The 14603-nt window shown below is 40.3% G+C and overlaps 1 protein-coding gene across 1 annotated transcript; it reads left to right on the top strand.

Annotated features, from left to right (window-relative positions):
* Nucleotides 1-2089: 2089 nt before the first annotated feature.
* LOC147891221 (homeobox protein knotted-1-like LET12) lies at nt 2090-12185 on the top strand. Its single transcript, XM_087389182.1, has 8 exons — nt 2090-2141; nt 2422-2485; nt 2630-2994; nt 4825-4945; nt 5025-5197; nt 5294-5422; nt 8514-8607; nt 12109-12185. The coding sequence occupies exons 3-8, from the start codon at nt 2656-2658 to the stop codon at nt 12183-12185; spliced, it is 933 nt and encodes a 310-aa protein (XP_087245308.1). The 5' UTR covers nt 2090-2141; nt 2422-2485; nt 2630-2655.
* The last annotated feature ends 2418 nt before the right edge of the window (nt 12186-14603 follow it).

The raw sequence follows: 14603 nt of genomic DNA, 5'->3' as shown, positions 1-14603 counted from the left end.
GGTGGACTCCATCTCGTGTGCTTACTGAAGAAGCAATTTCCCTCAAGCATCATGACAATCCAAGTGCACCTTCTTGATATGCATATATCGGATGAAGCCTCGATGAGGCAACCATTATGGGAAGTGTCAATGGTAACAATATGGCATGTAAGATTGAGGTAAGATTGCTCAACGAAAAAGTATTACAAGAAAGATGAATGAACCTTGAGGATCCAATAGCAACAACATGCAAAAGTGGATCCAACAATTTGAATAGGCCAAAATAAAGAGAGTAGCTATGCACAAGGCTTCTATAGAGACATGAAACAAAACAATATTTGATGGGCCTTACTCTTCTACCCAAATACGTATCATATCATTGGCTACAACAAGCTCTTTTTTAGGCCGATAGAGAAAGTAGCGGTGGAAGTTTGCATGGGGATGTGGTGTAAGCTTCTTACTCTATAATTTGGCCTAGACTTGTAAATTGCTTAAGAACCATATATGGCCACAATCCCTATAACGTGCATGCTCACTATTTTTCAATTTTGATTGTTCACAAAAATTGACTTTGTAAATGAATGATGCAAACTAGTAGGCCAAGCATAGGAGAAGGTTCAAGAAGACAATACATGAGATACATTTGGTCGATTAGTAGCAATAGCATTATACAAAACAACTTGAAACCCTTACACCACCTCCAACAATAGTCACAACTTGAGCTACTCCAAGAGTCCAAGATCGTCTCCTTAAGATAGAACTAGTGTGCGCCCTATGGCAGGCCATGGTTTCCTCTGCTTGAGCCATTTTCTAGCTTTCTTTTTCAATTAGTTACCATTGCCAAGGCATTGTTTGCGGGCTTTCTTTCCCTAGCTCAGCCATGATAGTTTGTGTATTCTTTCGATTCACAAATTTGCGTATTCTTTCGATTCTGACCTTTGTGAAGACGATTTTTGAATAGCTCATGGAGTCGATGATCAGCGCCATCATTGTAGTCATTTCCTTTAGCAGATTTCTTGAAGAGATTCTATTGTTGACATAACGCCATGTTTGTTTCCACCTTTGGCATAGCTCTGTGAGAAATTCTTGCGCATGGTCCTTTCTCTCCACCTGCGATACTGCTGTAATGTCGCTCGAAGTACAGGATTCATGTAATCTCCAGCGATATTCATGTCGAATGAGATCAGGTGAGGGATTTTGTTTGCACAACCATAGCCATAGCGAACCTTTATTTTGCTTTGCTTCACTTCTTTCGAAACCCTAAAATGAGCTTTGTAGCTTCTCACATCTTGGCGCATCTCTGATCTCCTCTCTAGTGTTCCACATTCCTTGCCTTCCATGGCCCTGAACTATGACACCATCGATCTGGATGTTGCAGCTGCAAGCCGTCTCATCTCAGACACCATTTCAAGGGACCTTGCTACCCATGACCTCTACGATTCCCTCAATTCCACCCGTTACTGGAATCTGGCCACTGTGAAGAGGGCTGAGAGAGGGCATCATGAAGAGTCAAAAAATTCTGGAGGAAGGGAGGCGAGAGAAGTACAGTGCTATAATTTTTTGTATTTCGATGCCCTGCTCTGCGCTACCACAAAAGTATTGGGTAGGAGCACATATGCAAATCGATATTCGAAGCACTGACCACTCAAATTGATACCCCAAGAGGCGAAATGGTTGGAATGGACTATAGACTGCCCCTGCGCAAAGAGATCATCTATGGCCCATATTTCTTAGATCAAATAGAATGATCCAAAATTTCCCCAAACCTCTCCTTAAGAAAGAAAAGAGAAAAGAGATCATTTATGGCCCATATTTCTTAGATCAAATTGAACCATCCAAAATTTCCCAATGGTCCTCCGCCAAACCTCTCCTTAAGAGAGAAAAGAGATAAAAAATGAAATCCAATGGCCTCAATAGTGTTGACGTCGCGATCGAGCATGACTAATGCATAACACGCAAGAAGAAAGCAATGCATGCACACACAAAGCCATCAATATACAGCGACCATTTGTGAGAACAAAATTTAGAGGCCATTGATAGCATGCGAGATTAATGGATAAAATCATTTAGTTAAGCATTCCTCTCCCGTAAAGCAATAGAACGCTGATGCTTCCATTCTCTTTCACTTAACGGCAACTGGGCACTCCCTCCATCTCCATCTCGTAAGCAACTCTTAGCCCGATGTTACAAGCTGGCCGGCAGCTTTACTAGCCTCTGACGATCTCCTCTTCCTCGTCAGTGCAGCGCATATCTGTCGATGCGACAGCCTCATGCTGAACGGGCAGTTTTAGTCTCCTCTTTTTGTGCAATAGTTTAAGGCCTTTGGGTCTATATTGCTGTTGCTTCACGCTTGAATAAAGGATTCCACGTAGAATATGTTTCGATATTTTACATCCTATGGAACAATACTAAGCCGGACTTTGGTTCTACGTTATTGTACAGCGGCCTTTGCGTCATCGACCTCGGTGCTTGAACTGCAAAAGGCCTCCGAACTGTGAGGACGGGGGTATGACTACAATATCTTTTCTTGTTTTTCGGTGCGAACTTGGGCTCCTTCACGACACCAAAAGAAGCTAGAAAGAGTTCCCGAGTTGAAACATTAACGTTTTGCACAAAATTGACAAAGGATTCGTCCATATTTTCTCTGCAGTTCATCACGCCCGGAGCCCACGTTTTATGCCTAAGAGACATTGGAATTATAGCATGGCCGAACATGTCTTTTTCCCTCCGCAGCGCGACCTGACAGCGAGTTCCAAAGGGCTACAAAACGATAAATTTCTGCTAGACGAGTTGCGGAACTCAGCAAAGGAGAAAGCGGAAATAGTATCGCATCCGCTGTTCGATGAACTGTTACAAGCACACGTTTCGTGCTTGTCCGTCGGATTACCTGCGGATCATATTCAAGCGCTTGAATCACAACTTGCAAACAAACACAGTGTGACCATAAAGTATCTACTGATGGGCAGGGATGACACTCCAATGGTCGACTGCAGAAAAGGGATAGACGAGTTTATGGTGAGTGATGGGGTTCAAAAATCAGACGACGTCGTAAGCTTATCTTCTGTTTTCGACTTTGCAGAAAGTGTCGTATTTCGTACCGTGCACCGTCACGAATCTTCTTACACCCGACTTTTCAATCTGGTTTGCTGCTGTTGCAGCTGCTATCGCCTTTCTATCTTCTGATTTCTCAACAGAAAGAAAATGAAGATGACATTCGTTGAATGCCACCCCAGTTTCAATAAGAAATCTCTTAATTTCTTTTGTTTATACCTTTATGAGAAATTGCCTCAGGATACTATACGTTTGCGATGATGAGCCATCTCTATTGAACTTTGTAGAGCATTGAATAACACATTGTCATTCAAAGCATGATGTGTTATAAGTTTTAATGAAGCCGTTCTTTTTCTACAAGAGAAGGGGCATTTTGTCCCTCGAACATTTAAAATTGGTTTTTTAAACCCTCTTAGATGTCTTACGAATGGTCCTTATTTTTTGGAGTCAAATTATAGTGCAAGAGGGAGTGCAAATTATGTATCTCTCTCCCATTTACCCCGGTTTAAATAATCACACCCCACCTTGTTTTGTATTTTGAAGCGTGTCCTCTCCTCTCTAACCTTATCCTCTCTAACCTTATCACCATCATGGATGTATCACAAACTCTCAATCATTTGGGAATCATTTTAATTAAGAATACGGGGCCATATCCACCACTATTGCCTCATTAATACCAAAAATTGGTTGGCATATTGCTCAAAGAATTTGCACGTGATTTGCTAACACGCCAGATAGCCTATGAAAATTTTTACATTCTATGTGATTGATGTGCTATTCGCCCTACCATCATGCTACTAATGTCTATGTGACACATCATTGTACTGCAGCACATGTTTTGTCTATCGTTGCCTCATACAACATGTTATCCCCTAGCCCTTCACAATTTAAAAAAGTTATCGATTAGTGAGTTGCCATTTTCAAGCCACCTACAAATGGCTTTTCCCTATTGCTTCATTCCCTTTTCTCTCATCTTCTAATCTCCCATTTCACCTCTCTCTATTTCCCTCTTATCTTCATTATCTTATCTCTTTATTTACTAGAATCACTTTCATGATCTTTTCTCCCCTCTTCTCTCTATTCACCTTTGCCCTTCACAATCTTTTCTCCCATCGTGTCTTCTTTACACAACTTCCTCTTCCCCTTTCACTATAACTGATTGAATGTGAGTTTCATGTTTGATGACATTGTAGGTGTTAGTTGGTGCCATACACTACTGGACTGCAAGCAAAACATCTATTATAGGTGCAGTACGTAGCAGGAGCTTCATTAGTTGTGGGGACTTACATCACGATGTCCTTGATTGTAGTCATGTTTTACTTTATATTATCCCCTAAGGGGTATGGCTTTATTACATTATTAGGACCAACACCACACTTTTCCATGTAGGCAACATCTATAGGGAGTTTGGAAGTTCTCCTAGAAGCCCCTTATAACATACTAAAGGTATTCATTCATAGGCTTGTAAACTTACAAGACTCACCTATTGGTTATTGTCAAACTTGGCTCATCAGTGCCCATGACCTCAATGTTTAGGAAGGCGCCTTCTCCTATGACAAGCTCCCACCTAGTGAAGAGCATTGTCATAGGGGAAGAAGTGCCCCCCTCCAACGAAGTAAGACTTAAAAATAAATTGTAGAAAATGTAAACGTTCTAGTGGGAAGATCCTCTCTAATACGTGAATGAGGTTGTTTCTCGAACGACTTCGTGCTTGCCATTTTCCTCTTGTGAAATTTCCATATTCCATTTGGCATTAACCTTCATGTCTCTTAAACGACAACGTGATGTTTGCAGGCAAGCTACCTATTTCTGCTACGCTCGCTCAAGAAGCAACTAGAAGAGAAGGTCCTCCCCTTGACCGACCAGGCAATGGCTGGATATCGCGAGATTGAACAGGCCTTTAAAGCATTGACTGGTAAGTCAGGCACCAATACAATATTGTGCGCCGCGGTGTGATCTGTAGTAACTCGTAACAGCGTCTTTTACATGCGCAGGAGCATCCACTATAGGACTAGAGGGCAGATGCACGTCCGATATAGAGTTTGAAGACGGAGACTTTTTATTGGGAGAAAGTGATGCTACCGAGCTGGAAGTAGAGTTCCACGGCGAGGGAGATCGCTCGCTCTTGGAGCAAGTCCGCGAAGAGCTGAAACTAGAATTGAAGGAGGCAATAGACTAAACTCGCCCAAGAATTCTGTTCGCGCTGTTATCTGTGAATCCCAAGCAAACGATTGAAATCAAAGAGTTCTTGTGTGCATGGCAGGGTTATCTGGAGAACCTAAGCGCTATAAGAGAGGAAATCTTGAGGAAAAGGCGAGCCGGAAAGCTTCCGGGTGACACCACTGTTCTGAAGAAGTGGTGGAATGAACATTGCAAGTGGCCATATCCAACGGTAAGGTCGCTTCATTTCTTTTGATGAATGCCCTCTAAAATGAGGGCGGCAAAGATGTGGTGAGGGGTTTAAAAGAGAGACCAAAGGGTCTATGAGACTTAAAAAACCAATCTAATTGAAGGGAGGGAGAGAGAGAGAGAGAGCGAGCGAGCGCGCGCAAAGGAGGCTCACATGCCATTTATTTTTTTAAGGGCCACCAAAAGCCCTTTCTTCAAGGATGCCCACCATATCTTCTAGGATTCTTCCCTTTATTTTTTAAGGATGACCACCATGTCTTCTACTTAAAGAAGAGATAGATAGATAGATATAAATAGATACATAGATACATAGATACAAACATATATATATATATATAGAGAGAGAGAGAGAGAGAGAGAGCGCTATATTCCACACCAAGCTATAAACATTGTTTTAACCCAATAGCAATGCATCGAGATGATAGATGTAGTCAAACTAGACTTGATTTAGCAAATTGATATGAGAGATTTGTTATTAGAATCTCATTATTAAAGAAAATACCTTGTTATCCCTCCAATTGAAATAGGTCATGATACCTTTAAAATTGAGAGTGAGTAGTTACATGATACTATTAGCAAAAGCAGCTGGCAAACAACTTTATTTTGATGATAGCAAGTAGCACATGTAAGCTCATTAGAAAGTAGTGAAGACAACCTTTTAGTATTTTAAAGGTATAATGGATCATCAACCTTGATGATATTTGAAGGTTGCAAGTCAGAACTTCTTCTATGATGTAGATTGGGATAGAGGTAAAGAGGCAAAGTCAACAACTATTTCCCTGAAGAACAATTCAATAAACTTATTTACCAAGGCATTACCAAGGGCAAAGTTTCAAACATTCAAAGAGAATTATCTAATAAAGACATGAGGACTTCAAATGATTAAGGGATATTTATTGTTATGGTCTACTGTATACATGGGTAATGTGTCGGCTGAATTAACATAGTATGGAACCATTTCTTATCTTATAGTCGATGCGCATTATAGGCCATTGTGTGGTGGCATGTGCTTTACCTTGTCCCCTCTCTCATTCTCCCTCTTTCAAATCCCAAAGTGGGCCATTGTGTGTGCTCTACCTTGTCCCCTTTCCTACTCTATCTATGTACGAAATACCAATAGCTTTATGGTTTACTTAGAGAGTAGTAAGGAGGAACTCATTAGTGATTTAAAACCATTATCCAATAGGAGTTGCACATGATACCCTTTAATTATTTAGCAAGCTAAACTCATTAATATCCATCTAGATGTGTTCATGAAAAGAACTCCCACATTGTGTGAATCACATTTATGCATGCATGCACATGTCACAAGTATGCATGCACAATTTGCAACTGTGCATGCACTAAATGAAATCTCATGCACATACATGTGTGTGCATGCAGGCACACACACACATGCACACACAAATGGGTGTTTATCCACACAATAGATATAATAGATCTTTATAGCCCAAGGGCTGCACTCTTATATTTTTGAAACTAGGGATTTTGCTCATTGATTCATGTTGCATTAATGTATCATTCAAGATCATCATTTGTTAGCCAAAGTAGCATTTATATAACATGATCACATTGGTGACCTAGAAAAACCACCGGTGAATTTCTCTTGGGGAAAAACACCCACAGTGAACTACATAAATATATTGACAATAGTTGCCACAATACCTGTAGTATCAACCATTATATCAATAAAGAGCAGGGCTAATTATAGTGTCACATCCATCATATTCTCCATTGTCATGGTTCATGATAGCAAGGCTAGTCGTAGCACCACATCCATCATGTTCTCCCTGTCATTGTTATAATCTAAGAAATTCCCTATCACATTTACTCTAGTCATGGATTTGAATGTTAAGAAAATGTAAAGTGGGTCTAGATGTGCTTAATCTTCTAACCACTTCCAACCAAAAGATAAGTTTACCAAATGAATCTAAAACGATACCTGAGTATTATCTTCTTCCAAGAAATTACTTGAATATATGTTGTTCCTCTTCAATGTTAAACTCAAGAATATGGAGATCTCTTCCAAGAAGTTAAAAGAAATATGGTATTCCTCTTCACAGTTAAACTCAATGCAAGTTTCCTAGGTTTCCTCACCCCTTGAGCTTTCTTTTGTTATACGGTGTTCCTCTTCAATGTTAAACTCAAGGATATGGAGATGATCTCTTCCAACAAATTTATCAAAAATATGGTATTCCTCTTCACCCTTAAACTCAATGCACTTTTCCTAGGTTTCCTTGCCCCTTGAGCTTTTTTTGTAGCTTTACTCTTTGGTTTTAACTATACTCTTTGGTGTCAGTTGTCACCATTTTTGGCTTATGTTTTTCTCTTATTGTAGCTTTGAAGGCTATAATTTCACATGTTCACCATCACAAAGGACTTTTGCACTAGAAATGTTTTTGGTCATCAAACTATTTCTAGATTTCACTTTATGATATTTTTTGGTGACCTTGATCTTGCGAAAATGGCATTACTAAATTTCAAAGGTTATTTAAAACCCTATATTATGAATTGACGATGGTAAAAGATAAAGACTTAATGAATATTTTAACTTATATACTCTAATAAAATGTCAAAATATCGAGTGCAGAGTCTCGTCTATTCTTGCTCGGGTTCGTCTTTATTTGGCTGATTTTTGTCATTTGGTCCTTCGCCAAGATCCCATTATGGGGCTTACATAGAAGGATATATATGTTAGGGTGTCTACTGTGCAGCATAGGCCAAGGCATATAGCCCCACGTTTTGGCCAAATTTTGTGACCTGCTTGTATCTAGGGCCCCCTATTTCTTTTGCAGGGAGTTCTATTTTATTTATTTTTTTAAATAACAAAATACTCCATGACTAAACGTTCTTTACCAAAAAAGTTCAATTAAAATAATGGGTGCTATCTAAAGACTTACATGTTTTGGATATTAGCTAGGGCTCATCAACCACACTTTAATAGTTCCAAAATATATTATGTGATAATACATTATAACTAGAAGAGGATGAGGTGGAAAAGGTGGGCATTTTTTTTTGCTAGAGGAAAAGAAACACCAAAAATAAATGTGAGAATATGTGTCCCTTTTTTACAGGAGGAAGAGAAACACCAAATGGCACAAGAAACTGGTTTGGAATTGCGACAAATCAATAATTGGTTTATCAATCATCGAAAGCGCAATTGGATTGGCCACACTTATGATATCACAGCATGTGCACATGCAACAAACTTTTGACATATCTACATATTGAGAAACCCTTCCTTACTGGAAATTTTAACACGAGTACCACATATGATACAATAAATCCTTTCTATACTTTGATGGCAATATATACTCAATGTTGATTGCCACTAGTCTTGATTAAATAAAGGAGATTACTTTGTATAAAGTAATGCCAATGTTTTTTCTTTCCTTTACTCTCTATCATATTTACATGTTTAATCATTTTAGGGAAATTTATTGAAAGAGACATAATTTCAATCTTACAGTTCTAGTTCTATAAATTTCCATTTTGAATGTGAGAGTATAGTTCTAGCAATTTCTACTTTGAAAAGTTTTAACAAATTTATTTCAATACTTCTTAGATTTAAAAGTACGAGGATAATTCTTGAGGATGCTATTTCATACTCTTAGTTATGCTTTTCTTTTATGTTTTTTATCTTTGATCTCGTGTTTCCAAATTACTGAGCTATTTTTTGTACCATTTTTGGCTTGCACCAATCTTGCATAGTAGGATGTTTTAAGTCAGCCCACTAACAAACTATAATGAGATTACCATAGACAAATAATGATAAGAAGTAGTGATTACCATATACAATAACTAGATGCATACATGAGTTTCAACAATGGTGTTGATTGTAGTGCTCTAGATGGTGTGAAATCCATGTGCAAAGGGACAATGCTAGATAGATAGGTCAAAAGACAAGTGTGACCAAAGGGGGCAAATAGTCCATAGAAGTGGCCACTCATAACCCATCACCACATGTGGAAATGGAGCTTTTGTGATAGTCGACATGCAGAGAGGCACACAAAGTAAAGTGCAATATACAAATGCAAGAATGTCCTTTTCATTTCATGGCACATTCATTGTTGGATCCCAAAATATGATACATAAATTCTAACCAGAGTAATTGTAGAAGGACTAGATTTGAGAATTCTTATTCACAGCATGCCATTTGGCAAGGCAAAAGATCATATTATAATCCTTATAAGCATTTTTCTTTCCACAAATGAGTGGTTAGCTTGATGGTTAAATCCTTAGTCTTTGAACCTCATGGCCATGGGGTTGGTTTTTTCTACTACCCTACAACTTCTCCCAAAGGTGATTTAACAATATTATGAAGGGAAATCTTCTACTTAGTTCTTTGAACCTCATGAGGTCTCAGGTCATGCGATATATTCTTTCTATTAACCTACAAGTTTTCCTAATGCTAACACAACAACACAAAGCAACTATAGACGCGCTTGGTAGATGCGCAAAATAGCGGGCGCGTCTATAGGCATTGCTTTAGTAGAGAAATTACGGGCGCGTCTAAATGCGCGGCTAAATGCTCGTCTATTTGCGCGTAAATCACCGCGTCTATTTGCACGTTTGACCTGAGAAAATACGAACCCGTCTAACATCCCGTTTATTAGCGCATCTATTTGCACGTGTATTTGCGCGTTTATTTGCGCGTTTACACTGAGAATCAGACGCGCATTTAGACGCGTAAATAGACACGCTTCAGAGAATACAGAAAGTGAGATTTTGGTGTACATCATTGCTTTCCAAACATTGCCCATGATTACCAAAGCACATAATTTTTTGCAAGTCCACATATACAAGAATTAAGTGAGATGAGGAGAATGAGACAATATGTAAAATAGTTTTGCCAATATCAATTGTGGGGCTACGGTTCAATCTCATCCTCAATGAGATCAACCCTTGCCAAACTATCTACTTCAAAATCCAAACAAGTGTTTAGATCTACAAATACATTCAACCCACTACTACTTGTGCCACTCATGTGCTCATCGAAATCAGCATCTCCAATGGTAGGCTCGTCCTCACGGGTAATGCCGGCCTCAATATCTATATCTCCTATCTCATGATCATCCTCCTCTCTTGTATCACGGTCATCATCACGTCCATGGCCATGATCATCCTCCATACGCTCCATATTAGTAAATGTACTAAACATCACTTTGGAACGTGGCATAATAGGTATGACATGCCACCATCTATTATTATCCACCATTGGTTGATAGACAACCTAATTCAAACACAAATACAATCATGTTACTTTTCTTGCATCAAATATTTAAAAGCGAGTATTTTATGCGTGTGCACAGTACCTGTTCACATTGTTGCGGTAGTACTAGTGTGTCCTTCCTACTTTGCCAAAACTTTGTGGAGTCAATAGTTACAAAGCCACTTGCATGGCATTTGATTGTTGTATTAGGGCCTCTTTCCACCACGTCCTTAAACCACTTTACATCCAAAACATACTCAAAGAAGCGTCGAAAGTCAAGCATAATGATATCTTGGATTATGCCACAATAATCATCCATGGCTCCATTGGCTCCCTCAAAGCTAGCAATGACGCCGCAATCTTGTGTGTTTCTCTTATCATCAATCCATTGTGCTCGAAAATGCTTGCCCTCACACCATATAGCATTGAACATAGTGCACTACACCAAGAAAAAATCAATTAAATAAGCAATCTAAATTATAAAAAGCTCTTAACTTATGCATAACATTCTATATACCGACCTTGCTCATGCATCCCCTAGCATACTCCCATTCTTCCATTGTGATATGCATCCCCTCGTCTTTCTCTTCTTTCTCCATTTCATCAAGTAGCCAATCCACATGAATATCCTTTGGAAGTGCTCTTAGATGCTAAGGGTATGGCACACGAGATCCGTGGTGTGTACGAAAGAGGGCCCTTTCTTCTTGTCTTCTTGCCTTTGCATCCTCGTATCTTGTCACCCATCTTTTCATCACATCACTATTAAGCACGCAAAAGAGGTTGATACTATTATGCAAGTCCGTGTCTATTACTTTGTTGCGTCCTTTTCCTTGAGGCACAATAGAGGTCATCCTTAGGTCTTCATCATCTCTCCATAGTCGTGGGAGAGAGCTATCCACATCAACAAGAAACTCAGAAATATATACAAGTGACTCTTGTACCAACCAATCCTCGGCCATGCTACCTTCGGGTCTTGCATTTTGTCTCACGAAGCCCTTCAAGGTCTTCATAAAGCGCTCGAGGAAGAACAACCATCGTGCATGTATAGTACCGCATATAGCAATCTCATCCACCAAATGTACTATGAGATGTAGTTGGCTTGTGAGAATAGAACGTGGAAATGTCTCCTCCACTAAACAAACCGCCTCCACTGACATAACTCGAGCATTCTCAAGCGTGGTGGGATCTATTTCCTTTGAGCTCACATACCTCACAAGCTCGCCCATCTTGTAAATACAATCTTTCACGTCCTTTGATGCACTACGTGAAATGCTAGTAGGTAGTATGAACTGAACCCGCGAGGAGGTGGTTGATTAGTTGCTTATAGCTATTCACTCACAAATTTGAAAGGAAAAAGATATTATGCATATAAAATACTTACTTGGAGCATCTTGTGCCAATCATGAGATTTCAAGTCATATAATTGCTCTACACCTCTTTTCTTGTTCTTTGTAAAGGCTCCCTTCAAACACCTCATGCATCCAGTGGGAGTACGAATTGTAGTAATAGCGTGCTTCACCGTCACCATCTCTAGCTTTGATAACATCCACAGTGCATGGTTAAGCTTCACGCATCCTCCCTGTCGTACGTAGATCCTCCCTTATGCCTGTCGAATCTCGTGTCCCATTCAAATGCTCCCAAATGGTAGATGCCACATTCTTGAAGATATGCATGGGATCAAGTAGGTGATTGATCTTGAGGTGGGACCAATATGGTAAACGATAAAAGATGGAGTATCTAAACAAAATAAAGTGTTAGCGTGCAATCTTTACTTTCAACCAATATAGCCAATCTTTACTTCCAGCCAATAGTTACAAACCCTTACCGGCTCAAGCCAAGTGGTGGAGGAGTCATGGAACCGTCCCAAATTCTCATCCAATCTCCCGCGATGAGTGATTGTGGGAGGACTTCATTCCAAGGGGCAACATATCTAGGATGATCAGGTGGGAGAAATCGATGGTGATTCTCATAGATGACCTTATCCAATGCGTCTGCCCGTGAGGCAACTAGCGAAGGACCACAAACAGGACATGCATGGTAACCCGATGTAGTGAGACCTGAACAATAGATGCAATTAAGAGTGGAAGGTGGGTTTAGGGTGCCACGTCCTTTGCCTATTCATAATTTAAAAATGCAATGCTTACCTAAACACTTGCCATAGCCTGGGAAGTCATGCATCGTCCACATCAAGACTGCTTTGCAGTTGAAGTCTCATGACGAGGGAGGCCTGCTCACATCATGCACCTCGATACCTCTCCAAAGTATCTCTAGCTCATCAATCAAAGGCTCCAAATAAACATCAGGGTTTTTGACTTTATGTTTCCTCGGAATTAGAAGGGACAACAGAGGCACAGCATGACATGTCCTTTCTTAATAGCCATAGAGGGTGGAAGATTGTAATTCACCAATACTACTGGCCATACACTGTAAGACGTGCTTTTGAGACCAAATGGGTTCACACCGTCCATACCCAATCCAAGTCTCAAGCTCCTAGGTTCTTCCTTGAAGCTTGGCCATGTGTCTTCAATATGCTTCCACGCAGGAGAGTCCGCGAGAGTTCTCCACTTGCCATCGGTTGATCGATGGGAGGAATGCCATGACATGAGCTCTGCAATAGATTTGCACTTGAACATATGTTGGATGCGAGGGATTATGGGAAAATGTCGCAATACCTTACGAGGCACGTCCAAGGTTTTGAGATCTGCTCTATATCTTGCCACTCCACAAGTAGGACACTCTCTTGCATCCTTATGTAGTCCACGAAACAAAACGCAATCTTTGACACATGCATGGATGCGCTTGTAATCTAATCCTCCAAGAGAGGTCACATGTTGCCTTGCCATATCTCTTGAGGTCGGTAATTTATTCTCCCTTGGAAGCATTTTACACAATAGCCTGCACGTGAAGACCATAAATGAGGAAAAGCATTCGAGTAATTGACCCACGCGCATAATTCACCATGTTTGCAAAATCGACTTTAAAGCTTACTTGAGTAATGCATTCAAACTTGCATTGCTCCATCCATAGATGGTTTGCAAGTTTAGTAACTCAAGGGAGGCACGTAGAACAGAGAATGTGCACCCCTCAAACAGTGGAGTCGATGCTGCGGTAAAAAGATCATCCTGCTCCATGCTATTATCCCTCCCTTGATGGACATATAGATCCCGCACCATATCATCAAACACCTCCTCCTCCATGGCTTCATGAGGTAATGGCAGAGGGCTACTATCACCATCACTCCATGCATCCGTAACGGCCCCTCCTGAAGATCCCACCTCATATCGCCGACGCTTCGCCTCCTCACGACGAGCATAGGGTAACATGTGCGGGTGTGGCACTGCATCCTGTATCAAATTAAAACGGGATCATAACTCAAACATATGAACACCCATAGGTATCTCAATCAACCTTAACTTACAAACCCTTACCCTATTTACGGTCACATCCCATTCTCCATACTTTGAGATATGATTGAGTGTAATCCTGCGTGCACGATACATGTTTCCTTGACATCGATCACACAGACATTTGATTTTTTGCTCCAACCACATTTTGTGATGGTGGATACGGAGGGATTCATCCTCACTGGAGCTACTTGTTGAAGATGGAGACATCCTACAAACAAACAACCCACCAAATTTGCTCTTCTTCAAATGCTTAATTTAAACTCTGTGTTGCGTCTATCGCCGCGTCTATAGTCGCGTCTAACATCGCATTTAATGGCGCGTCTAAACGCGCATCTACTCTGTGTATTTAGACGCGCTAATAGACGTGACTATAGACGTGGCTTTTAAACCTGCTTTTCGGCGCGCCGCTCGCTTTGCTTTTCTTTTCATTACTTAAACTTTGTGAGTGGCTTCCTTCCTTCTTTATTAGCAGTTCCATAGATTCGAAGCTTAAGAGAGAGCCTCCCATACACAGTTCCAAGCTTTCACTCAAGAGAAAGGGACCG

Source organism: Dipteris shenzhenensis, chromosome 18 (assembly GCF_047967505.1).
Source record: "Dipteris shenzhenensis isolate YYH24624 ecotype China chromosome 18, Dip_SZ_1.0, whole genome shotgun sequence".
Lineage (NCBI taxonomy): Eukaryota > Viridiplantae > Streptophyta > Polypodiopsida > Gleicheniales > Dipteridaceae > Dipteris > Dipteris shenzhenensis.
This window is presented reverse-complemented; position numbering and strand designations above follow the sequence as displayed.